The 26401-nt window shown below is 53.5% G+C and overlaps 2 protein-coding genes across 2 annotated transcripts; one reads left to right on the top strand and one right to left on the bottom strand.

Moving 5' to 3' along the window:
* The first annotated feature begins 336 nt into the window (after nt 1–336).
* On the top strand, nt 337–11247 carry LRRC42 (leucine rich repeat containing 42). The gene is made up of 7 exons (XM_044673791.1): nt 337–823; nt 1363–1494; nt 2656–2774; nt 7060–7148; nt 7245–7358; nt 10121–10199; nt 10764–11247. Exons 1-7 carry the CDS (start codon nt 351–353, stop codon nt 11045–11047), a joined length of 1290 nt encoding a protein of 429 aa, XP_044529726.1. The 5' UTR covers nt 337–350; the 3' UTR covers nt 11048–11247.
* Nucleotides 11248–18944: 7697 nt separating this feature from the next.
* Nucleotides 18945–25829, bottom strand: LDLRAD1 (low density lipoprotein receptor class A domain containing 1). The gene is made up of 6 exons (XM_044676360.1): nt 25809–25829; nt 25196–25253; nt 23952–24083; nt 21521–21658; nt 20687–20812; nt 18945–19093 (listed from the first exon to the last, which is right to left on the bottom strand). The coding sequence occupies exons 1-6, from the start codon at nt 25827–25829 to the stop codon at nt 18945–18947; spliced, it is 624 nt and encodes a 207-aa protein (XP_044532295.1).
* Nucleotides 25830–26401: the final 572 nt, after the last annotated feature.

Below are 26401 nucleotides of genomic sequence, written 5' to 3'. Positions count from 1 at the left end.
GGGGCTTCCTGAATGCTTGGGATGTTTGCTTTTGCTGTTGTGAGAAGGCATCAGAAGCACTTCCAATAGTGGGCCACTTTCCTTTGGCTTTAGGGAGAGAGAGGCCCTGGGACCCTGAGCAGGATTTCTCCTTGTCCCACACAGGACATGTTTCCCTGGCCATAAAGCTGTGACTGCTGGTCGGCCAGCCTCCTCTCCCTGGGTCCAGCCTCCTCCCCCTGGGTCCAGCCTCCTCCCCCGGGTCCAGCCTCCTCCCCCTGGGTCCAGCCTCCTCCCCCCGGGTCCAGCCTCCTCTCTAGGGTCCAGCCTCTTCACTTTGGGTCTGTCTGCTCGCAGGCTCAGCCAGAGGAATGTCTTGCTACCTCAGATCACGAAGTTGCCCGGATCCAGGTCCTATCTATGTCAGGGAAAATGGCCGCCTGCACATGGTAAGCCTCGCCCTGGACGGGGTCCCGAGCGGCTTGCGGGAGCCCAAGCCTCTGAGGCTGTTCCCCAAAGGCTTCTCTGTGGAGCTGTGCATGAACAGGGAGGATGACGCGGCCAGGAAGGAGAAAACGGACCACTTCATCTTCACGTACACGCGCGAAGGGAACCTGCGCTACTCAGCCAAGTCCCTCTTCAGCCTGGCGCTGGGCTTTATCTCTGACAACGTTGACCACATCGACTCTCTCATCGGCTTCCCCGAACAGATAGCCGAGAAGCTCTTCTCTGCCGCGGAAGCCAGGCACAAGTTCACGGAGCCCGGCGCGGGCCTGCGCGCGCTGCAGAAGTTTACAGAGGCCTACGGGCGCCTGGTACTCTGCTCACTCTGTCTTCGGAACAGGTGAGCCCTCGGGCATCCCCGTCCCCCACGGCCCAGCCCGGGGCTCCAGATGGGGGTCCCCTCTGGTTCCTGGCCTTGGGACCGCACTAGATCCCGCTTGGATGGCCTCCACGGATGGCCTAACTTAGTCCGAACTACAAAAATGTCTTGCTCGAGATATCAGAGGCTGTTTTTCTTTCTCTGATTGCCCAGGAGTCCCCCCAAATCCCCATTAACTCTGGCATTGGAAGCCCGAGAACAGCAGCTTTATTTACAGTGCAATGAAACATGACCGGGCAAACAGGGTTCCTTTGTGTCCCCAGCTGAGCCCTCCTCAGGCCTCTGGGGTTCAGAGGTTGGCGGGGCCCCCCCTCGAGCTGCCTCCCCCAGCAGAGGCCTGAGCCTTTTACGCCGGCCCCGCCGCCCCCGGACCCTCTTCGTTGTCCTCGTGGGGGAGTGGGGCCTTCTGATGGCCGAGGCCGAGCCGCGTCCAGAGGGCGGCCTGGCTCTGCTGGGGACGGCGGGAAGGGACGGGGCGCTGACCTCTCCGTGCTCGGCAGGTACCTGGTGATTTCTGAAAAGCTCGAAGAGATCAAGTCTTTCCGGGAGCTGACCTGCTTGGATCTTTCTTGCTGTAAGCTTGGAGATGAGCATGAGCTCCTGGAGCATCTCACCAATGAGGCCCTGTCCAGGTAGGGCCTGCCGGCCACGCCACAACCTCGGCCATCCCACCCTGCAACCACAGAGTCCAGAGCGAGCCTTTCCTAGGCTCGTCCACCTAGAGCTGGAAGGGACCTCAGGGCCATTTGGGCCATCATTTTACAGAGGAGGAGACTGAGGCCTAGCTCGCACAGGTATAGTAGGTATCAGAGGCAGAATTAGAATCCAGGGCCTCTGACTAGGGCCAGGGCCCTTCCTGCTGTCCCACCACACTGACCGCCTCCTCGGGGGGAGGCGAGGACGTGGATCGGACCTTCCTTTGGGTCCTCGCCGTTTCTGTCCCCAGCTAGATCCTCGCTTTGGGCCACGGCTGGGGAGCGGCTCAGGTGCTTCCCCAGGACACGCGGATGCTTTGGGGAGCCGCTCGCCCTCCCTGCAGGCAGGGCCAGTCCTTTGTGAAAGCCTTCATAGCCTCGCCCACGGCCTGCTGAGCCCGGCGCCTGGGCCCAGGCTTGGCACCTCTCCAGTCTGGGCTCTCGTGCCACGGCTTGTGCCCAGCTGGCTGGGCCTTCCAGAGGGCGGGTGGCCTGGAGGAGCGCCTGAACAGGGCTTGAGGAATAGGCCAGGAGAGCTTCCTTTTTACCTGATGAGCCATTCCAGAGAAGCAGACAGCACTTTTGAGAATCTCAGTTTAAAAAGAAAAATCCGCTTGGTATTCCGTGCCTGGCACCGTGCTGGGTAGTTGGGTTGAAAGACAAAGGAGGGGTGGCAGCTGGGTAAGCTCAGTGGACTGAGAGCCAGGCCTAGAGATGGGAGGTCCTGGGTTCAAATCTGGCCTCAGACACTTCCCAGCTGTGTGACCCTGGCCAAGTCACTTGACCCCCATTGCCTACCCTTACCACTCTTCTGCCTTGGAGCCAATACACAGTATCGACTCCAAGACAGAAGGTGAGGGTTTTTTCTGTAGAAAAAAAAAATTTTTAATTAAAAAAAAAAGCAAGGGAGGAGCTTACGCCACTGAGGGAAACCAGCACCTGTGTACAGGGACCGTGTCAGATCCTCACTGAGCCGCGGGGTGCGAGAGGGCTGCCACACACACCCCCAAGATGAGGCTCAGGGAAGTGGGTCAGGTGAGGCCTGCTCGTGAGCGCAGCCCCAAAGTCACTTCTGGCGTCTGTGGCCTCCCCCCACAGCGTGACGCAGCTGCGCCTGAAGGACAATTGCCTCTCCGATGCTGGTGTCCGGAGGATGACCGCCCCTGTGCGTGTGATGAGAAGAGGCCTGGAGAACCTCGCCCTGCTGGACTTGTCCTGTAAGTCTGGCTGCGTCACGGAGGGAGGTTCCCAGGGGCCCCCGAGGGTGCAGGCCGGGCCCCCTCCTGAGCCCCCCTCTGTCCCCTTAGAGGGGCTGCTGGGCCCGGATCTGGCCATTGCAGCCCCTTCGGCCGGTGAGGGCGTGCAAAGGGACATGCGGGGGACGTGGGACGCTGTTCTCTCGTATGTTTTTGAGATGTTTCGGGGCTCCCCCCTTCTTTCTGTCCCTCGCATGACTAAGGAAAGACTCCGCAGAGCAAGTAAGCTCCGGGATGTCTGACCCTGCCCCTCCGCCACTTTGCGTGGAGAGCTCTGGACACGGTCTTTGGGGCTTCCCTCAGACGTGACGTATTTCTTGACCTTTTTTGTCTTTGATGCCGCCATAAGGATCAGAAAGTTCGTTTTGCTTGTGACTATCATCTTCCTCTAAACCTGCTCCCCCCCCCATCCCTTCCCATTGAATTGAGTAGATTTCTATGCCTCATTTTGTGTTTTCCATGTCCCTGAGGTCATTTTATGTTACTTTTTGTTATTTATTTTTAAGCCCTTACCCTCCATCTTAGAATCAATACTGCAGAAGAGTGGTAAGGGCTAGGCAGCTTGGGTTAAGTGACTTGCTAGGAAGTGTCTGAGGCCACATTTGAACCCGGGACCTCCTTGGCTCTCAATCCACTGAGCACCCAGCTGCCCCCCCAGACCCCCCCTGGTCATTTTAAATGAGAACGAGACCCACCTTTTGCCCAGCTCTCCCTCCATGTTTGAGTATTCTTCTCATGCCCCCTGATTAGGAGAGAGCAAGTTCCTTCCTTCCTCCTTTCCCCACTAGTGCATGCCTCATTTTACCCTTCCTTCTTTTGTCCCTCTTAGATCCCTTAAAACAGATCTCACTTACTCTGAGATTATCTTTTTCTTATTTAACTCTCTTCATTTCCTTTAAAGACAAGAAAAATCTTTTTTTAATTCATGAAGAAATTTTATTTTACCAGTTACATGTAATAACAATTTTCCACATAAGTTTTCCAGAGTTATATGATCCAAATTCCCTCCCTCCCTCCCCTCTTCCAGAGCTGACAAGCACTTCTCTCTGGGTTATACATGTATTATCGCACAAAACATTTCCATATTGGTCATTTTTGTAAGAGAATAATCCTATAAAACCAAAACCCAAGTAAACTAACATGAAAAGTCACGTGCTTTCATCTGGATTCTGACTCCAACAGCTCTTTCTCTAGAGCTGGATAACATTCTTTGAAGGCCATGAAGATTCTGAGTGCCACCAGTCTCTTCTCCCCCATCAGGACGTGAGGCCTTTACTCTCTCACAGTTCCTTCCACTTGCTTCAAAAAGTTTGCCTTTTTGTGTTTCTCTCCTGTTTTTGCATTTCACAGTCCCAGCTCAGCTCTAGTGTTTTCATCATGAATGCTTGGAAGTTTTCTATTCCATTCAAGATCCGTTTTCCCCTTCTAGGATGTGCTCAGCTGTGCAGGTTAAGTCCCCTTTGGTCCCAAGTCTCCATCTGTTGTCTTTGGGAAGAGCCTATATTCCATTTACTCTAGAAGCTGACAAAAAAAGTTTGACAAAACAGGATTCTGACTGTGGTTCCTGGTACTCGGACTCTACTTCTGGCTGTTTGGAGTATTTCTTCTTCAGTATGGAAGCTTCGGATGGTGGCAGGGACATTCTGAACCTTTCCTTTTGGTCTCCTTTTAGGAGGCAATCAGTGGATTTTTTCTGTCTTCATTTTGCCATCTGGACTAAGAGTTCTGGGTAGTTTTTATTGCCCCGTTTTTGAAAGAGAATGACCAGGCTATTAGGGTTTTCAGGGAGTCGAGTGATTTTTGAATTGTTTTTTTTTCTTGATGTGTTTTCTAGATCTATTATTTTGAAGAGCAGGTTCCTGGTTTTTTCATCTAGTTTTCAATCTTTGGATTTTGTTCTAATCTGTCTTTCTGTTTCTTTTCATTTGTTCAGATTGTCAGGGCAACTATCACCTGATAGAGGTTACCTTTTCCTCTTCTATGTCATTTTCCTTACCTTTTTTCAGGATTTTGCAGTCCTTGTTGAAAGTCCATTTTTTCCTTTGCAGGGACTTTCTCTCCTTTTAGGTTAGATTTTTGGGTTGTTTTTGTTGTTTTTTTTTTCCTAGGTTGGCATTTTATCACAAAAAGCCTGAGAATTAAAATGCAAGCTATGTAAAATTCCAATGAAAACCTGACTGTGTCTCCTATATTCATCCCATAGCCAGCCAAAATCCCAAGGAAGACAACCCCCTCGGGATGAGCAGCTCTTCCACAGTGGTTAGGCACTGTCAGGCATCACCATTTTGGGTTTGCATTTGAATCTTTTCTCAATCAGGAAGCAAATTAATGTTGAACGTTATATAATATAAATCTAGAACACGATTGAAAAATACACTAGAGACTTGTCACAATGGCAAGCAGAGGCAGTGCCTTTCATGTTCCTCCAGGCAAAAGGTCGGTTATAGCACATATAACATGAAACAGCATTAATGACAGAAATGGCCAAGGCTAGGGGACAGCTTCGTGGCTCAGTGGATGAGAGCAAGGCCCTGAGATGGGAGGTCCTGGCTTCAAAGCTGGCTTCGGACACTTTGCGCAAGTCCCTTAACCCCCATTGCCTGGCCCCTATTGCTCTTCTGCCTGAGAACCAATATTGACTCTAAAGCAGAAGGGAAAGGAAGGAAGGGAAGGAGGAAGGATCTGGGCTCTTATTAACTGTTTGGTAGCCCTCAAACAACACTCCCCTTTGCCTTCTCTAAGTCGGTCACAAAACTCTCCTGTCAGAAAAGCAGCCAGAAAAATGACCTATTTAAAAAGAAATCCATTTAATAAAGTATTAAGGGCCCAGGCATGCAGAGGATCCAGTCATGCTGTTTTTCAGTCATTCCAAAATTTTGTCAGCACTGATTTTGAAAGTTTAAATGCTTCCAGTTATTGTGGGGAGTAGTTGGGGGGTTTCTTTGCTTTCTCTTCTTTCCAGACTTTGTTGCTGGTTTGGAGGCTTTAAGTCAGGCCATGCTGGGGGGCTGGACCTTTGAGGGGCCCCGTGTGGTGCCTTGGGATGGAAGGCTGGGGATCTCGGACCCTGTCTGAGCACTCTCGGCTGCTCCCCGGGTCTTCTGGCGACCGTCTCTGGGACTCTGCCTGCCTGCCTGGAACTTTCTCAGAGGAGTCGTCTGCTCTTGCCGTGTCTGCATTCAGGGCCTGGAGAGCTCTGTGTGTCTTTGGCTCAGAGTGCCAGGCCTGGCCTTTCTGGGAGGCCTCCTTCCCTGTTGCCCTGGGCTTCTGGCTGGTTTGTTGTTACTTCTGGGGTGTAAGAAGGCCCTTCTTGATTGCTCCCCCACCCAGCGCTCTTTGGGGCGCTCTCCCCAGGCTGCCTTCCTCTTGGCCCTTGACCTTCGTACTTGCATTGATGTGCTAGTTGAGTGTATTGTTCTGTGGGCTTTGCCTGCTTCCCTGGTTCTGTCCAGCGGGCCACCCCCACAATCCCCCGAATTCCTCTTCAGGAGCCCATCCCGCTCCCACCGGGCCTCGGTTCTGGGCCTGTCATTAGCGTGACGGGCCCGCAAGGACAGAGCACGCCGGCCGAGAGGAAGCTCCCCGAGCCCCCGGGCCAGAGCAGGACACACAGGCTCCCCCCCTTCTCCTGTGCATTTTTGATGAAGCCCGTGTTGAGCACTGGCCAGCCGCGGAGAAAGGCCCGTCTTAGGAGGGGCGATGCTCCTCTCTGCAGCTCCGCTCTTCCCTCCAGCTGGGCAGGACACGGTGCGGGGATTCCATCCCCATCCTGTGGGTGAAGAAAAGGCTCGAGAGGCCATCTCCTCCGGACCCCACTCTGGGGCTGATTGCTCGTTTCCCAGATGTTCCCAAGCAGACTCTTATCACATCCTCAGCAAGCCTTTAGGAAGCGCCTGCTGGGGTACGGAGGGAGCCCTCAGTCATTCCGCCGAAGGAGCTTCTGGGCTCAGAAGAAAGACACAAAAGAAGTGGGGATCCCGAGGAGGAGGCGGCTAGCATCTGGGGGAGCCCGAAAGGCTTCCCGAAGAAGATGGGATCTGATCTGGGCTTCGGGGGGGCCTGGGGGTCCCGGGGCCCCCGAGTGCAGCCGTGAAGCACTGACCCTCGGCCTGGCCCCCTCCCCGGCCTTCCCCCTCGTCGTCTCTTTGCTCTGCCTTGTCCTCGGGAGCCGCAGCGAGCGCTTGGCGAGTGTGGACGCTCGTCCTCGTCGGGCTCACGAGCTCGCGGCCTGCTCTCTGCTTTCTAGGTAACCCGGAGATCACGGATGCCGGGATCGGCTACCTCTTTTCTTTTAGAAAGCTGAACTGCCTGGACATTTCCGGGACGGGCCTTCAGGTGAGCCCACGCTTCTCCTCGGGGGAGGGGGAGGCCTGAGGCCGGCGGGGGGTGGAGGGGCCTCCCTTCACTTCCCTCCGTGTCTGCCCCGCACAGGACGTCCAGGCCGTCATGCACAAGCTTCAGACCCACATCGGCCTCGTTCACTCCAAAGTGCCTTTGAAGGAATTTGACCACAGCAGCTGTAAGACGGAGGGCTGGGCAGACCAGGTACCCCGCTGCTCCCCATCTTGCTTGGGAGGGGCCTCATCCAGCACTTTGACCAGAGGGTTCATGGGTTCAATGGAGTGGCTCAGTGGAGTGAGAGTGAGGCCTAGAGCAGGAGGTCCTGGATTCAATCCTGGCCTCTGACACTTCCAGGCTGTGTGACCCTGGGCAAGTCACTTGACCCCCATTGCCTAGCCCTCACTGCTCTTCTGTACTCATTCTAAGAGGGAAGGTAAGGGTTTTATTTGGGAGGGGGAAAAGACTATGGTGGGGAATGGGGGGAGGACAGAGTCTTCGGCGAACTTGGGATCTTTCCCAGGGCCCAGCACAGCCCTTTGTTCCCCTTTGAGGGTTGATCCTTTGATCAAAAAGCATTGCAGATGTATCCCACTCTGAGGCCCACACAGCATTTTCTTCCATTTTTAGATGGGGAAATGGAGGTCCCTCAAGGTTCTCCCTGGCCCCTCTACACCCCTTCATTCACGGATCTCATTAGCACCCAGGCTTTCCTTTGAACCCTTCTTCCCACCTCCAGGCTGGCATCCCCAAATGTCTTTCAGGCCTCTCAAAGCAGCCGTGCCCTAGACAGCCACAACAGAGCCGGCCTTCCTCCTTTCCAGACTGCTCGGCTCCTCCCCAGGGCTCTCCCTCTCTGCCCTCTCCTGTCCCACCGCAGCGGCCTGCTTCGGCCCTCCTTCAGCCCTCTTGCCTCCATCACCCTCCCCTCTGCTCTCAGTGACCCTCCTAAAGCACCTCCCCTCCGCAGCAAACCCCAGGGGCTCCCTGGGACCTCAGGAGTCAGATCGAGAACCCCCTCCTTGGCTTTAGAGCCTTCTAGAACGTGGCCTCCTCCTGCCTCTGCAGGACACTCCGGGCTCTGGTCCTGCCTCCTGGGTCCCTGCTAAAGCCTTCCCTTCCTTGTCCCCTTGTTCTAGGGATGCCTGCCTCTGCCTGCCTCTTTGTAAATGGGCCGCTGCTACTTGTCTCCCAGTTAGACAGGGAGCTCCCTGAGGGCAGACCCTGCGGCCTGGGGAGGTCCCGGAGCTCTCTCTGCCTCCTGCCCCAGGGCTGCTGCTGCTGAATAGAAATCTCTAGGATTGCCCAGAATTCTGCCCCCTGAGCCTCCGAAATGTGCGGCCCTCTCTCATGGCCATTTAATATGAAGCTAAGGCTACCCCGCGCCCTCTGTGGGTCAGGCCCTGGACCAAGCACTCTGCAAATATCCTATCCCTAAAGCAACCCCATGGAGGGAAGTGCTGTTGTTATTCCCATTTTATAAATGAGGAAACTGAGGCAGACGGGCGCAGTGACTTGCCCAGGATTATACCAGCTCATGTCAGAAACCATATTTGAACTCGGGTCACCCTGGTTCCAGAAACCTCATTTTCTTTCCACTGGGCCACTTGGCTTCACATAGCTTATCTCCAGGGCCTTACAGAGTGCTCCAGCCCCCAAGCCCTCCCTGGTTCCTGGCTGGCCACTGGTGGGCTGCTCATGCTGTGCGCTGGGCCTCAGGGATGCCGGGCCCATATTTTGAAAAATGGTCCAACCAAGCTCTTAACATGTTGAAAATCTGGCCTTGTAGGCTGTGTTCCTCACCTGTAGTCCCCCACCTCTGCCAGGAAGCCAGGGAGAGTGTCTTTCTCGGATCTCTTTTTAGGGTTCTCTACTGTATTTAGGGACAGGCTCACACAGGGTTTGGTCAGGGTTTGCACAGCCAGTCTGTCCTGGAGGCCATAAAGGTCTTGTGACAGTGCAGTGTCTCCCCAGTCCCATCAGGTCTGCCCTGTAAGTCTGGCCAGGGGAGGGGGCTACAGTCAGGAGACCCAGTTTTAGGCTCTGAGCCAGCCTGCCTCCCTCTATGTCTCCCTCTCTCTCCCTCCCTTTCCTTCCTTCTTTCCTTCTTTCCTTCCTTCCCTCCTTTCCTTCCTTCCTTCCCTCCTTCCTTCCTTCCTTCCCTCCTTCCTTCCTTCCTTCCTTCCTTCCTTCCTTCCCTCCTTCCTTCCTTCCATTTTCTTTCTCCTCTCCCTCTCTGTCTCTTTTCTCTCTCTCTCTTCCCCCCCTTTCCCCTCTATGTCTCCCTCCCTCCCTCCCTTCCTCCCTTTCCTTCCTTCCTTCCTTCCTTCATTTTCTCCCTCTCTCTCCCTTTATTTCTCTCTCTCTCCCTCCTTCCCTCCCTGAGCCAGGGCCTGGGTTGCAAAGACAAAAAGAGAGTATCTGCCCTCCAGGAGCTTCTTTTCTAGTGGGCCCTTCCCACTCCCTAACAGAGCTGTCCACAAAGGCGATACACTGCTTTACTTGAGGTGGTGAGTTCCCTGGCCCAGAAGCTCTGGAAGCCCAGCGGAGGAGGCCTGGCCGCTCGTTGGGGTTCTCAGAGGGGGGACATTGGCAGGCCCTCAATTTCCCAACTAGGAAACTGTAGGAACTGTAGGCCCTGCTCTAACCACTCCCATTTGGACAAGGTTCTTCATGGTCCAGCCTGGCAGCTACAGGATGGACACGAGAGCAGAAACCTGGCCTCGGGGCTCGTGCCAGGCTCTGGGCCAGGCCCGGGGGTGCCCTCCAAGGGCCGGCATCCTTTTGGGGAAGACAAATCAAAGGAAACTGATTTGCCCCGGGCTGCCTCTGGACCTGGCGCCGCCTTCCCTGGCTGGGTTTCTGGGGGGCTCCCTTTGCCCCCGAAGGCTTTCTGGGGCGGGGGTGGGGGGGCGCTGCCCACCGAAGCCCCGGGCGGGTGATGGTGGATCGTGTCTCGGTCCCTTCAGATCGTCCTGCAGTGGGAGCGCGTGATCTCGGGAGCGGTTCCAGGCCAGGACAAGCCCCGGACGGCGGCCTCGTGTTTCTGTATGTACCCGCCAGCCCATGGCGCTCCTCCACGCTGTTCTTTGAACACTTAAAACTGTTGCTTATTGTTGCTCAGCAGGACAGTCCCAGCATGTGAGAGCGGGGAGACGGCTAGCCCTGGGCACCTTGGGATCGTGTGGGCCCAGCCCTGGGGGACTGGTGAGGAGACGGAGGCTCCGCTTCCGTCGTGAGCTAGGCCGGAGCCGGGAGCTCTGGGACACTGGCAGTGGGGAGTCGGGAAGGCCCGGAGGGCGCCCAGCTCCTCACTCCCGCCACAGCACCCTTTGAAAGCAAAGGAGGCCCTGGGGACCCCGGAAGAGGCCGGGGCACAGGGAGCCTCAGTGGGCAGGGGAACGGCTTGATACTTGGGGTCGTCCCCTCGGAATCGGCCGCTGGGGCAGGGGGTGAGCTCCCCGTCTCGGGAGGTCTCGGAGCCGAGGCAGAGGAGCCCCCGGGAGGGGTTTTCACGCCGGCGGGGCAGGCCTCGACGGCCCCCTCCGGTATCTGCTCCGATGTGGGGGGCCTCGGCAGGCTGAAGGGCGGCTGTCTGTGCTTGTGCCCTAGATGGGAAGCGGCCCCGGACAGACGCCCCGGCCAAGTGTCCGCTGGCAGACGCCCACGTGAGCTCCGGCGAGAAGCTGCAGTTCTATAAAGAGGCGGCCGCGGAGGGCCACGGGCCGGCGAGGACGCGGGAGGCGGCCGGCCCCGCGGCCAGCCAGGAGCCGAAGGGCGCCAAGAAGAGAGCGCTGGAGGAGGCCGAGAAGGAGGCGCCGAGCTCGCCGGCGTCGTCCAGGCAGAAGTACGTCTGCCTCACCGTGGAGGACTGGGACCTGCTCAACACCTACTGACGGTCCGGGGAGGGAGGGAGGCCGCGAGGCCCCCTGGCTGGACGGGGCCGCGGGGACTGGCGGCGGCGGCCCCGGGGGTGCGGGTGGGCCGCGGCTCGGCCGGGGGCTCCGAGAGGGCTGGTGGGAGCTCGTGTCTGCACACGGGACTAGGCCGTCGTTTCTACTGTATATTTTCAATACATAGTAATTTTTCAAATAAACCTTTTTGCTGTTGTTAGCCAGTGTTCTTGGATTAGAGGGAGGCCGGAGCCCCGAGGGGGAGCCTTCGGGCAGAGGCCGGCCCCCATTTCTCTAGCCCCGCCGCTCACGGAGCGCACAGTCCTAGGCACTACGGTTCCTGTCGTGCTTGAAGGGCTCGTCGGTTTACAGAGGAGGAAACCAAGGCCGGGGCAGGAGTAAAGGCCCCGACTCCCACAGCTAGCAAGTGTCTGGGGCCTCATCGGAACTCATTTTGTCGTGCCAGGAACTGGGCTGTCTACGTCTGCCCTGGAGGAGCGCCTCCTCGGCTTACTAATAGGATCGGTCAGAAATTTTGTCAAAGGAGGGAAATTACTAGAATTAAGAGGAATCAGGACAGGCTTCCTGGAGGAGGTGGGACCTGAAGGAAGATGGAAGAGGGATGAGGAGGGAGCACATTCCCTGCCAGGGGTCTGTCCTGGACCGCAGAGGCTAAGAAGCCTGGGAAAGGGCAGCAGTGGCCGAGGCTTTGAACCCTGCGAGGAACGTTTTGTATTCGATCCTGAGGGCCAGAGGGAGTCCCTGGAGTTGGTGGGGGGTGACATGGTCAGACTCGAGGGAAGGGAGGATGGATCAGAGTGGGGAGAGGACGGCTCTTGTCCATTAGTCTGCTGACCAAGTGTGGGAAGCCAATAAGAGAAAGTCTCCAATAGATAAAAATCAGAGACTCCTCTTTTTGTCTTTCCCATTCCTCCAGAATGAATGAGAGATTTATTTTCTCCAAAATTCCATTGTGATCACAGACAAACAAAACCATAGAACTTACATTACAAACATCAGAGACACAGACTGGTCAAAGACATACTTCCCGGGCAAATAGACATCCTATCAAAAGATCAATAAATCACATCTTACATGGCTATAGAAATCTGGAGAAAAAAGAAAGTTTATTATTCAGATAATTGGTTAACTCTAGCAAGGAACTGGCTAAGCTATGATGAATTCTTGGATTAAATTTAGTCATTGGTGGGGCCGGCCTTAGCCCAGCGGTTCCTTCAACATTTCAGAACGTTCCGGTTCCTGTTCGGGCGCCAAATGTCGAAATCTCTCATCTCTGACGAGGACGGCTTAGTTGATAAAGTAACGACACGGGAGACGCGCTTGGCTGTCAGCTCCTAGCTGCTTCTCCCAAGTGCCGTGGGTCACAAGTTTATTATATATGAGAACTCGAACTCCCTTTCACCCAAAAGCACAGAAAAATGTACAGCTTTGCAGACACTGCAATTCACGTAGCTGAAGGTCCAGCCTGGTTCTTATCTTCACCTCGAAGTTCCTGAGGTTTCTGTGTGTTGTCTAAACTCATTGCAGGATAATCTGATGGCCGAGAGAAGATTAGAATGTTGACAAAATAAAGGAGGACTTCCTGGTTGTTCTTTCTAGGTTTGCTTGTAGCGGATGGTCTCATTCGTCCGATGTCTGGACTTCATTTTTCTGTGCCTCGGTTTACCTCAGAACTGGGCTCCCACTTATCCTGCTTCCCCAAAGCCTTTTTGTTCTAGCATCCCACCATGGCATCGCCGTAACCTCGGGGCCTTCGGAGTCCCTGCAGACCTGGGCATCACAGAGCCAGTCTTACCTCCTGGCACTTGGGAAGGCACTGGACTCAGCTTGGGGGGGCAAAGACTTAGGGTTCATAGATAAGGAACATCGTGCCTCTTGTGGGACAGCCAGCCTGGCGCGGTGGTGGGCGGCCAGTCTCCGGAGAGGGGAGGTTCTTTTTGGGGTCTGATCTTCCTGGTGAGGCAGGACTTCCAAGCGGCTTATGCCAGGGGCAGATGCCCCTCCCTCCCTGGCCGACCCAGGAATTCCCAGAGCCGTGATCCGATTACAGGAAAGCATCCCTAATCCCAGGGGCACCTCCTGAGTGTCCTCCAGAGAACAGGCCTTGAGCAGAGCGGATTGGCTTTACCCAGAAGCATTTAACAAGGGAACCTGCCCCCGGCATGCCCTTCCTTAAGAAGCCAGCTTCCCTACCTTCTCTTTTAGAATCTTTTCGGTTTGGGGGGCAGCTCGGTTGCTCTGTGGATGGAAAGCCAGGTCTAGAGACTTGAATTCCTGGGTTCAAATCTGGCCTCAGATGCTCGTATGACCCTGGGCAAATCACAGAACTCCAGTTGCCCTGCCCTTACCTCTCTTCTGCTCTGGAACCAATACACAGCATTGATTCTAAAAGGGAAGGAAGGAGTTCTTTTAAAAAGAAGCATATTGGTTCTAAGGCAGAAGAGTGGTAAAAGTTGGACAACCGAAGTTGACTTGCCCAGGGTCACACAGCTAGGGAGTATCTGAGGCCAGATTTGAATCGGGATCTCCTGACTCCAGGGCTGGCTCTCAATCCACGGAGCTACTTATCTGCCTCCCAGAGATGATCTTGAAGGCTCCTGCCAGCTCCTACGTTCTGTGACTGGCACACCTCGAATTCATCACAGGTCTTTTCATTTTGATTTTGATTTCTAACTAACGTATTACTTAAAACCTTTGAAGTTTAAGGCTTTTTTTTTTTTTTACAGCATTTTCATTTCTGGGCAAATCCCCAACTCTCAGGGACTCAGAAATTACTAAAACTGACCAAAATACCAACTATGTACAACTATGCATCCCACACCCAGAGTCCCTCTACCATGAAGGGAGAAAGGCACATTGCCGGACTCTTCTTCATTTTAGTATTCTTTCCATTATATTATCACGTCATGAGCATGACTTTCCTGCTTTTAATTATTTCCCAGTATTCCCTCAGGCCCACCTTCCTTGGTTCTCTGAACTTTGCAGATTCCCATTTGTTATGGCAATAAGAAATGCTTCCAAAGTGCCTACATAGTTGGTCCACAAATGATGAGTCACTTCCTGTGTAGTACTTAGCAGAGAGGGATGCAAAGGCAACATATGGGTGGTCCCTGCCTCGAGGAGCTCACATTCTTTTTTTTTTTCTTTAACCCTCGCCTTCCATCTTGGAGTCAATCCTGTGTATTGGCTCCTAGGCAGAAGAGTGGTAAGGGTAGGCAATGAGGGTTAAGTGACTTGCCCAGGGTCACACAGCTGGGAAGGATCTGAGACTGGACTTGAACCCAGGACCTCCCATCTCTAGGCCTGACTCTCAATCCACTGAGCTACCCAGCTGGGGGAGAAAACATCAGAACAAAGTCTGTGCCAATGAGGTGGATGGATGCCTAAAGAAACATAGACATACACACACATAGACTATACAGCCGTGTACTTCTATTCATATAAATGGGCACGTACATAGAAACTGATACATATATTTCTTTCTTGAAATAATATTTTATTTTCCCCCGTTACATGTAAAAACAAATTTTTAAAAATATTCTCTTTTTAAAAAGTTTTGCATTCCAAATTCTCTCTCTTTTCCTGATCCTCCCCCCTCCCTCCACTCTTCCAGACAGTGAGCCATCGGATAGAGATTTTACTCGTGTAATCCTGGAAAACATTTTCCCGTATTAGTAATTTTGTGGAAGAGATCTTAAACACACAAGTTACATATAATGAAGTTTATGTCTATACATATACACATGCATGTGATATGGTGCACATGTACATGGACATAACTATGAGCAGATATAAAAATACACATGTACATTTACATGTATTTAAATGTATTTTGTAGAAACACGAGTTTTTACACATGCTCAGTTATGGGTGTATGTATGTCACATACATGTGTGTTTGTGTATGTATATATACACATACACACACGCGCATGCATGCAAAGGGTAAAACAAGGCCATGTCAGAGGGAGGTCCTGGTAGTAGAGGGGACTAAGCAGGCCTGCAGAGAAGATGGGATTTGAGCAGAGTCTTGAAGGAAGCCCAGGGCAGAGGCAAAGAGGAAAGGCATGCTAGGCATGGGGGACAGCCGGGACAAAGGCACAGAGGTAGGAGATGGGGTATGGTGCACCTGAAACCCCAAGCTGGGCCATGTAGGTAGATTCCAGAGCAGAGTATGTGGAAGGAAGCCAGTGTAAGGTAGGGAGAGCCATACGCACCGACCCCCGCTTCAGGGCATCCAGTTGGAGTCGTCCAAATGACAGTTGGTGATGGAAGATAGTTTTTTGCTCATGTAAATATTTGGGTAGGGGGGCTGCTGGGAGGTCCTGAGATGGGAGGTCCTGGGTTCAAATCTGGCCTCAGACCCTTCTTAGCAGTGTGACCCTGGGCAAGTCACTTAACTCCCATTGCCCAGCCCTCACCACTCTTCTGCCTTGGAGCCAACACGCAGTATGGATTCTAAGACAGAAGGTGAGGGTCTTGCTTTTCAGATTGGAGTGAATATGGGGGCTCTTATTTTTGACCTCCTAACAATATGCCCTTACTGATAGGCTATCTGGATCAAAAGATACAGACGTTTTAATCACTTTTTTTAAAAAGGGGAATCCCAAATTGTTTTCCAGAATGGTTGGCCCAATGCGGCCCCTCCCATATCGGCACTAACTTTTTTTAAAACTTCCTTCTGTCTTAGAATCAGTAGTGCGGGTTGGTCCCACGCAGAAGAGGCCGGGGCAGGCCGGGGGGCTAAGTGGCACGAGTGTGGGCTGGCCTCCGGGGCCCCTTTGGCACCCTTCCTCACTTCAGTTTTGGGGCTGCAGGAAGTCTCTTTCCAACTAAGTGCCAGCCAGAGCCAGAGCTGTTTGCTGGGCTAGAATGGGGACCCCAGAGGACCCCCCCGGCTTGGCCCGGTGCCCGAATAAAGGCTTCCCACAGGGTTGTTGATGGATTTGGCACGAGCGAAAGTGTCTGTCATGGCCAGAACGTTTCCTAGCCCATCTGAGCCACGTAAGAGTGGAATGGGGTGCTCCGGGAGGTGAAATGGCAGCCCCCCTGGTGGAGGGTCTTTTAACCCAAAGCTGGATGGCCTTTAGTCAGGAATAAAAGAACCAGCCGTTGAGTGCTGGGAGGGACTTCAGAGGCTCTGGAGTCTAGAAAGGGATTCACACGATTGGAGAATGGCAGAGCTGAGATTTGAACCTGGGTCCTCAGACATTCAGAGGGGGGGATAGAGGCCACCTATGAGGCTCCTTCCAATTCAGAATATGATTCTATTATTGTGTGTGGTTTTTTTCCTCTAAAATCTTTGCCTTCTGGCTTAGGATCAATATTAAGATCCATTCCAAGGCAGAAGAGTGGTAAGGGTGGGCAATTGGGGTTAGGTGACTTGCCCAGGGTCACCCAGCTGGGAAGTATCTGAGGTCAGATTTGAACCCAGGACCTCCCATCTCTAGGCCTGAACCCACCTCACAACCCCTGATTCTGAGCATGTTAAATGAAGCTCTCAGTGTCTTCCCTAAAGTTGATCTGGTTGCAATCCAACACCCAACAAGCATTTATGAAGGTCCTGCCACGTGCCTGGGATTGTGCTGGGGGCTGGAAACGCAGCGACAGCAGTCCTTCCTCGGAGCACACATCATGCCTACGTACATATACAGGAACAACGGCCCCTTATACGGCACGGCAGGACTCTCAAACCCTGGTAAAGCACTTGCTGCTGTGCATCCAGTAGGTCGGGCCCCTGGCGTTAGGGCAGTCGTCTCTCCTTGGCCCCCAGCCATTCCTGCTCTTGGCTTTAGGGCTGCCTCCCAGGCCCCCAGGGGGTGGAGCCATCTCCACTCTCACTTGAGGACTTGTTTGGGGGCCCTTCTGAAGGGAAGCCGAGCCCCTCATCCCCTGCTCTAGCCTGGGCACCCCTGGGAGGCTGGCTGGTAAAGTGGAGCCCCTGAAGCGGAGGGCTTGGTTCCATCCAAGAGGTATTTTCCATCCAGACTGCCCCCACCTTTGTCCCTATTCTCTGACCTCTGGAGCCAAAGCCATGATGGCCTTTGCTCTGGGCCCCTGAAAGGGCTTCATTTCCACTCTGTTTCTGGTTCTCCCGGGCCACTTTCTTCTGCACATCAGTTCGTCCAAGTCTTCCCAGGTTTCTCTGACTTCTCCCCACCGCGGGTCTCCTGTGCTTCCTAGACCACAATTAATTTGGCCAAGGGCCAGTTCATGGCACCGAGGCTACAAACAGACTTTCTAGCAATATCTGGGGTCCTCTCTGACCCCTCTATCATCTTCCCTATCACCCAGGATTCATCTTTCTTGAATATACTCGCGAGGCCTTGAACAAGGCGGCCTCTGGGCTCCCTTTCAGCTTTAGAGCAAAGATCTCCTGTCGGGGCTCAGTTTTCTATTTCACGGAATGGGGGGCTCCTCCTAAGAGTCTATGATCCTTGCCATCCCCCACATCCAAAGGCTGGAAGCTGGGGGAGTTGGCGAGCCAGGAAAGAATGGGCAGATGTCAGAGCCTGAAGGGTTAAGCTGGGATCGATTTCAAACGGACACCAACGCCCGTCACCCGAGCCTGCTTTTAGTGCCATTAATCTGCCACCTGCTGTTTGAAGAGTGAAGACCTTGTGTGTTCAGTGCCCCGATCTTGGACCCAGGGCCCTGCCCGGCCAGGAGGTGGCAAATATCGACAGCGGGCACCCGTGCGGCCCCAGAGCCACGTTTGTCCTCCCTGCCCATAATCCTCCGGCGGTGCTGAATGAGCGAGAGGAAGAAGGACAGAGGAGGGAGCCGTCCGTCCCCTGGGAGCCCACTGTGGACACATGGCTGGGCAGGTTGCCATGGCAGCTCCCCTGGGCCGTAGGGCTCCCCTCCCTGGGCTCTCTGTCTCCAGAGCTGACGGCCGCTACTGGGGCAGCCGGTTCCCCCTTGGTGTAATGAATGACCAGCGACATCCTCGGAGCTTCCAGAGACTCAGAGGGAACACGGCAGCCCCGGGCCGATGAGCCTCTGTGACGAATGGCCGCAGGAACAGAGCTGGAACCCGGGCCAAGCTCAGCATTGTCAGATGATGAAGCGGAGCTCACCCAGAACCCCTTGGTGGACTGCCATCATAGCCCAGAGGCGGGAGATCACCGGGGCCGGAGCAGCGAGGAAGGCTTCCCGGAGGAGGAGAGCACCGTGAGAATAGCTGCCATTTGGTATCTGGTGAATGTTTCTTGCCGTGATCCTGCTGAATCCTGACGAAGGGAACAGGCCTGAGAACACCCCCATTTTCCAGGGAGAGGCCCAGGGCTCAGGGAAATTGGGGATCTTGCTCAGGCTCCCCAGCTAGGACGCTGGCCCTGCGCACCCGCCACCCTGGAGCTGCCTGGTGGCTTCGGGCCTGGGTTCTCTCCCTAAATCCGCCAGGCTCTTTCTTGGGGAATTGGACCGTTCGAAGTTGTTCCTGGGCCATTCCCCCTCCCCACCCTCGTTAAACAGCTGGCATTTCCACAAGCCCATCATTGCCCCTGGCTTTGTGTGGAGAAATGAAGGGCTTGGACGGGGGGCCGGCAGCCACGCCATCCTCTGCTGCTGGGTTGGCCGCAAGTCTGAGGACCCCGGATGGGGGGCTGGAAGAGGCCACCCAGGCCAGCGCTCCCGTTTCCCAGAGGAGCAGCAGAGGCTTCCGGATGCTAATGACCTGCTGGGCGTCACGCAGTAGAAGTGGATTTGAACCCAGGCCTTCTGACTTGAAGTCAGGGCTCTCGCACCACCCCTCAGGATGTAGAAGCAGGGAGGGCTCTCGGTCTCTGCCTTCTGTGAGCCGCAGCCCTGGGAGGCCGCTGGGGGGGGCGGCCCCCCGAGGCGGGAGCCCACATGGAAGCAGGGCCAGGCGGGCGTCCTCAGCGCCGGGGACAGGAGTACTCGTCAGACCAGTCGGAGCAGTGCTGCACCCCGTCCCGGCAGAGGCGCCGAGGGACGCAGCCGCAGTACTGGAACAAGGTGGGGGTGCAGCTCCACCACTGAGGCCCACAGGCCGGGCAGCGGGCCCCTGGGGAGACAAGAACAAGCAAAGAACCCAAAAGCTGCCCATCGGTCGCCTCGGCTTCCTGCCTTTCAGCGGCTCTCTGGGCCTGCCGGACAAGGACAAACTCCTTTCCAGCTATTCGAGGCCCTCTCCAAGCCTCCCAGCCTTCTCTCCCACTGACCCCCGCTCCAGCTCTGCGTTCCGCAGAGGTCCGCCATCCCCTGTGCACTGTAAGGAATTTCCCCACCTCTGCACCTTTGGTCACATCATGTCCTTCCTGGGAAGAGTCAACTTTTGCTTATTTAAACAAAGAGTTCCAAAGCAACCAAGGGTGAGAGGCCTATGGGTAATCCCCGAAGAGGAGGGACAATCATCGTGAAAAACGCAACCTAGCAGGCAGCTGGGCGGCTCAATGGCTAGAGAGCCAGGCCTAGAGAAGGCAGGTCCCGGGTTCAAATGTGGCCTGAAACACTTCCCGGCTGTGGGACCCTGGAACAGTCACTTAACCCCCATTGCCTGGCCCTTAGCACTCTTCTGCCTTGGAACTGATCCCTGGTATTGATTCTAAGATGGAAGGTGAGGGTTTAAGAAACAAATGCACCTATTTACAGTGAGCTTCGGAATGGGGGTTATCAGGTTCTCTGGGAATTTGCAACTCTTTGAGCAGAACCCCTTTGGGCTGAGGTGTGGTAAGCTGGCCCGGCAGGGGCTAGGCTCTGCCCAGTCACTTTCTCCTCCTCCTCCTCCTCAGACTGGCAAGGGTTTGACAATCAAATGAAAGATGGCAAAGTGGCGCTGCCCTCAAGGAGTCTCCTCCTGGGGGAGTAGAGGCTGGGAGAGGAGTTCTGGGGAGACCCTCGCGGGCAGTGTAGAGAAGATTCCTGGGAAGATGGGTGGGTAAGAGGGCAGCTGCCCCAGTCAGTACGCCTCGTCATGCCTCCCGCCTTGGGCTTTTCTCTGATTAGACTCTAAGCCCCTGGAAGGCAAGGACTGTTTTTCATGTTTATATTTGTCTCCCCAGCACATGGCACAGTGTCTGGCACACAGCGGGCATAAAGTAAATGTGTATAGACTGACTGAACCCACCCAAGCCAGGCACACCAACTCAGGTACCAGGCTCTGCCAGTGCTGCCTTCTCTGCCCCTCAGAGGTCCTGCCCCATCATCATCATGAGGGCAAATAGTTCTGCATCATGGGGGCCAGTCTAAGGCCACCATCCCAGAAGCAGGAGTGGCTCCATTGGAGTCTTAGAGAGGAGAGAACGGAGCTTCTGGCATGGTTATTGGCCTCCAGGGAGAGTGCCCAGCTTTCCTGGTTGTGGTGGGAGGTGGAGGAGGAAGCACTGGAGTGGGGCTCCTGTCAAAGGATGGGCAGGAATTTGTCAGGGCAAAGAGGAGAGCAAGGACCCTCCTGGCCCAGAGAATAGTGAATGAGGAGACAGGCCTGGTCTGGCTGGGACCAGGAGAGGAGGGAGGTGCCAGGAGGCTCTGGTGGGAGATCATGGAAGGCTTGGGAGACCCACAAAGAAAGGAGTCTGAGCTTGACTTGGGAAGCCATGGAGAGCAGCAGAGGGGCCCCCTCAGTTGCCCACCAGCCCAAACCTTGGGGAGCACTCACAGGTGCCTTCATCAGAGCAGTCTCCACAGTCATTGGACCCATCGCATTTCTTATCCTCAAAGATCCAGGTGTTGGGGTCACTGCATTGGAACACCAAGAAGCTGGGCAGGCTGTGGGGGATGTTCCCTAGAAAGAGGACAACAGGAAAAGAGGAGGATGACTTATACTTTGAACCAATTAACTCACAACAGGTGATGCTCCATTGTTTTGGGACTCAGTAACTGGTTGGTGGTTACTCCAGACTCCTGGGTTGCTCTGGGGAGGCTTGACCCCTGGCTAGACCCCTGGCCAGGCCTCCCACCCCTTACTCAGGATGAGGGAGAGATCTACCAGCTTAATGCTTTGTTTCCTTATGGCAGCTGAGAGAGGAGAGAGTCCTGGGTAAAGAGGATCTTCATCAAAATTCAGCTATTTATTGATTATCTGTGTAACCAGGAGCAACCCCTTTTTCTCTCTGGGCCTCAGCTTCCCAATCCAAGATATGGGGCTAAGAGGCAGCCTGACATCATGAGAGGCAGCACAGGAGAGAGGGTGACAGCAGCAGCCTTGGGGTCAGGGAGACCCCAAGTTTAAGGTTCTGTCTCTGACACAGATTAGCTGCACAACAGAGCTCCTTCAGGCCACCAAGAGAAGCAGCTGCAGAGCAGGGATGACAGGGGACTTTCCTTACCCAGAAGCCTCTACATATTGGTTTGCAAGTCTGGCCAAAGAAATAACAAAGGTTCGGCCCTTGCTCCCTCATGGGGTGGTGTGAGACAGGGCCTAAGGAATGAGTGCTCCTCTTCCTCTCCCTGAGGGGCAGTGAGGGCCCCCTGGCCTTGAGCCCACACTTACTGCATAAAGCCACTTCTTCATCCTCTCCATGTGGGCAGGTGCGGACACGGTCACAGAGGAGACTGGCGGGAATACACGTCTCCCGGTCATCGCATAGGAAACCTGTCTGGTTGGAGGCAGTTGCACAGGCCCTGGTCACTGAGGAAGGAAAGACTGAGTCAGAAACCAGGGAGCCCGAGCCCCCTGACCAGGGCCAGCCTGTAAAGCTGAGTGTGGGGTGGACTCTGGAAGAAGGGCCGCCTCGAGCCAAGCTCCTTCCCAGCAACTGCCTGGTATTCCTCTAGCAAGAACCAGCCTGGGGCCTTCTACTGTGCTGCTGCCTCCTCCCTGAGCCACCTTGAGCAAATGGCTCGGCCCTCCTGGGCCTCAGCTGCTCATCTGTAAAAGGAGAGGCTTAGATATGGTGATTTCTAAAGCCCTTCCTAGCCCCAAAATTCTGTGTTTGAAGGTATTCTCTCATTGCCATTCCATTCCATCCCATCCTCCACAGTCCCTATTCCAAGCTTCCTTCCATCTCTGACAATCTATTATAGCTATCTCTGTACCAAGACCCCTCTGAGCCCTGCCATTCTGTGTTCTAAGGTATTCCATCATCTAAGTTCATCCTCGTGCTGATTTTCCATGTTCTAAGGCCCTTTCCAGTTCTAACATTCCCTGTTCTAAGCTTCCTTCTAGCGCTGACAATCTATTATTGCTTTCTCTGATCAAAGGCCTCCCCAGCCCTGCCATTCTATAATTCTGTTTCCTCATCGCCCTTTGTCAGCCCTGGCGGAGGCTGGAGGACCATCCCTTGGGGATGCTGGGTAGGAACATTTGTGCAGGTATTGCACAGACTCCAAGGTCTGTGGGGTCTTCTGATGCAAAGATTTGGTGATTTTGTGGGAACTATGGAACCTTCCATGTTCTCAACCAAACTCAAGTCTTTCTAATGATAATAACCAATGAAAAGTTCCTGTCCTCTAAAGGACCTACTTGCACAAAAATATTTATAGCAGCTCTTTTTGTGGTGGCAAAGAATTGGAAATTGAGAGGCTGCCCATCAGCTGGGGAATGGCTGAACAAATTGTGGTATGGTGGTGATGGAATACTATTGTGCCTTAAGGAATGATAAACTGAATGATTTCAGAAAGAGATGGGAAGGGGGCATCTTGGTGGCTCAATGGATTGAGAGCCAGGCCTAAAGATGAGAAGGTCTTGAGTTCAAATCTGACCTCAGACACTTCCTAGCTGTGTGATCCCAGGCAAGTCACTTAACCCCCATTGCCTAGCCTTTACCTCTCTTCTGCCTTAGAACCAATACACAGTATTGATTCCAAGACGGAAGGTGTAAGGGTTTAAAATTTTTTAATTTAATTTAATTAAAAAAAAAAAAAAGAAAGATGGGAAGACCTACAGGAACTGATGCAGAGTGAAATAAGCAGAACCAAGAGAACATTATACACAGTAACATCAATATTGTGGAATGATCAACTGTTAATGGCCTAGTTATTCTCAACAAGGCAGGGATCCAAGATAATCTCAGAGAATCGGGAGGAAAAATGCCATCTGTCCTCTGAGAAAGGACTGACAGAGTCTGACTGTAGACTGAAACACACTATATTTTACTTTCTTATTTTTTCATTTGAGATCTCTTCCATAAAATGACTAACATGGAAAACTGTTTTCCCCTAATTACATGCATATGTAAAATCTACATCAGATTGCTTACCAGCTCAGGAAGCGGGAGAGAATAGGAGGGAATAATGGAGAGAATTTAGAATCAAAACTTTGAGAAAATGAATTTTAAAATGTTGTTTTTACATGAAATTAGGGGGGGAAATAAAATATTTTTTAAAAAAGAAAAGTTTCCGGGGACAGCTGGGTAGCTAAGTGGATTGAGAGCCAGGCCTAGAGACGGGAGGTCCCAGGTTCAAATCTGGCTTCAGACACTTCCCAGCTGGGTGACCCTGGGCAAGTCACTTGACCCCCATTGCCTACCCTTACCACTCTTCTGCCTTGGAGCCAATACACAGTATTGACTCCAAGTTGGAAGATAAGGGTTTTTAAAAAAAAGAAGAAGAAAAGTTTCTGCCATCAATGAGTTTAAAGTCTGGTAGAAGGATGTATAATGTTAGGGTAAGAATTCTGACCCAAACCTGAAAGAAGAATTCCTTTGAACCTCTTAAGGTTAACCATTTCTTTAGGGAGGCACCAAAATGCCATGTAACCTTGAGGGGCATGCTCCCCAACAGATAGGGAAGTTATAGAGGGATGGTCATTTTAGCCAGGACTTAGCAGGTTTCCCCAGGCCATGTTTGGAATGATGAAGTGCCCTTAAGGGTAGGGGTTCCCTTGACATGTGGTCATCTAGCCTCCATGAGAAGAGCCTTAGTGATGGGGAGCTACCCCCATATTTTTTAGTGGACACAATATACCCTACCAGGAGCCTTACTTGGGGCCGATGGTGGGAGTCCAAAGCTGCTGACCAGCCAGAGGATGGCAGTCAGAGACACAAGGAGGAGCAAGGTCCAGACAGAGAGCCAGAAACCCCGGCGGCTGCAGCAGGAGAAGGGACCACAGCAATCTGTCCAAGAACATGGAAAAGGTGTGACTGTCACAGGCCCAGGGGAACCTAGGAAGCCCTCAGAGACTGCTGGGCACCATACTGAGTATGGTGTCCGTCATTTACTCAGCATGGTCCATCTCATTCCCTGGGAGCTTTCAGTCAAAATCCCATGATATCAACCTGGGCTTGGAGCAAAAGCTTCCCCTCCAACTCTCTTTCCATCTTGCCAAATATAGAGCCTCTCCTCCGGCGGGGAAACTCTGTGCTGACCCAGGGCCCAACCCCTCTAGTCTCCAGTGTAGAGTCTGTAGCTTTTGATGGGTACCAAAATAATTCATTCCCTTGTGGCCAGCATGAGCTGTTCCACACTTGGCACTCCCAGGACCCTGACCCCAAGTGCCTTAGGGGCAGCGATGCTTTCAGCTCGAATACCCCTTCTGTAAGGGGAGGCAAGGTAAGAAGCATTTAGTAAGTGCCCATTAGGCACCAGGCCCTGGGCGAAGCACTGAGGGTACAATACAAGCCTGATATTTTTTTAAACCCTTACCTTCCATCTTAGAATCAATACTATGTATTGCTTCCAAGACAAAAGAATAATAAGGGCTAGGCAATGAGGGTTAAGTGACTTGCCCAGGGTCACACAATTAGGAAGTGACTGAGACTGAACACTTCTAAGACATTCTGAAAACTTTTCAGTCAGAGGGAAACAAGGAAGGAGTCCTTAGATCAGGGTTCGATTTGACACCAGGCCCTGAATGAGTCCCTTCCCTGAACTGAGACTGCATTCTTTCTCTGCAGAAAAGGAGTAAGCCTATATGGCCTCCCTCAGAGGACTGGTATGGGGATTCAGTGATGTAACAGATGTGAAATACTTTGTGGATTTCAAGGGGCCCTTGTTGTTCCATTGAGATGGACAGGCAGCTCCTGTGCTTGCCATCCTAGGGTAACACGGTCACAGGCACCACCCAGTCCCAGGAAGGTCAGCAAGAGGATAAGCCTGAGGGACAGCTGGGTCTGCCACATTAATCTTTAAGGCCTTAGGCTGGCTGCTTTGATGATGGGCTATTGGGAAAGGAAGAAAGTCGCCCCCAGTTTCAGAGTATTAAGACAATGATCCCAGGGGCACTTACCTTCCTCACTTGCGAAGGTCTTGCTTTCTCCCTCTGCATTTTCTTCTAAGGTCCTTGGCTAGTGGCAAGAGAGTGGAACAGGGGCTAAGAAGCACTGGTTTGTAGCATAGAAAAGCTTTTACAGCCTAAGCCTATAGTTGCATAGTTTGTGTTCTGAGGCTGTTCCCAGCTTGGGCATCCCACATTCTAGGCTCCCTTCTAACATTCTGTATTCTACATGTTTCTCCCCAGTTTGGGCATTCCATGTTCTCAGTTCCCTTCCTGCTGCCTGTTGGTTAGTGTACATAGTTCACATTTCTCCTTATTTACTACTACAACAAAATAGAAAATTGAGATTTAAATGGGACGGCTGGCACTCTTGAGTTGTTGCCCTCCCTGTTTCCTAGCCAGATTGCCAATACCCAGGTTTCATTCAGCTGGATAGAATTTTTCTTTTTTTTTTCTGGAGCAAACTGAAGGGCCCTCCTTGGGCTTCCCAGGCATGTCTTGACAGTGTGGAACACAGTTCCGTTATTCCCCTTCCTGCCCAGAAGGGCAACTGAGCTCTCCTCACAGGGAAACTGCCTCCCTAGGATTACTCTTAAGACTAAGGGAATGGAGAGATGCCCATTACCTGAGGAAAGATTCTGTTCATAGTTGCCTTAGTGTCTGCAGGGGCCTGGCGCAGCAGCTCTTGGATGGGAGAGAGGCTAAGCCTGGCCCGGCTCTGCTCAGCCCGAGTCCCCTCCTTGGGTCCTGTCGGTTTAGATTAGGGTTGGTAGCCAGAGCCTGGGCTGTTACCTGGTCACTAAGGAAGAGGACAATAAGGAAGGAGGTGGTAACTTATCCCCACCCCACCCCCTCCTACCCTTCCCTCCACCCAGCAGCCTCCTTTCCCAACCCTGATTAGCCCAGATCAGCCTTGGTCCATCTCCTGGGTCACCCGAAAGTGACAGCTGAGGCTGAACCCTAACCCCCTAGTGGATGGTCACAGAATGACATGAACTCAGTCCTTCAGAGACCAGAGGGCCAAGAGGAGCCTAGCCCTGATAGGGTGGGCACACAGCGAATGTGGACAGAAAAAAGTGACTTCAAGCCTGCCCCCCTGGATTCCTGGCACTCTAATGGGACAAAGCCTCACATCCCCCAGCAGGAGATGAGGTGAAAACTTCAGACATCCCTGAGGAGGCCTCCTGGTGGAGAAGCAAGGAAGCTGGACTGGCTCTC

The sequence above is a fragment of the Gracilinanus agilis genome, chromosome 4 (assembly GCF_016433145.1).
Source record: "Gracilinanus agilis isolate LMUSP501 chromosome 4, AgileGrace, whole genome shotgun sequence".
Classification (NCBI taxonomy): Eukaryota; Metazoa; Chordata; class Mammalia; order Didelphimorphia; family Didelphidae; genus Gracilinanus; species Gracilinanus agilis.
Note: the sequence above shows the minus strand (reverse complement) of the source record. Positions and strands in the feature narration are given on the sequence as shown.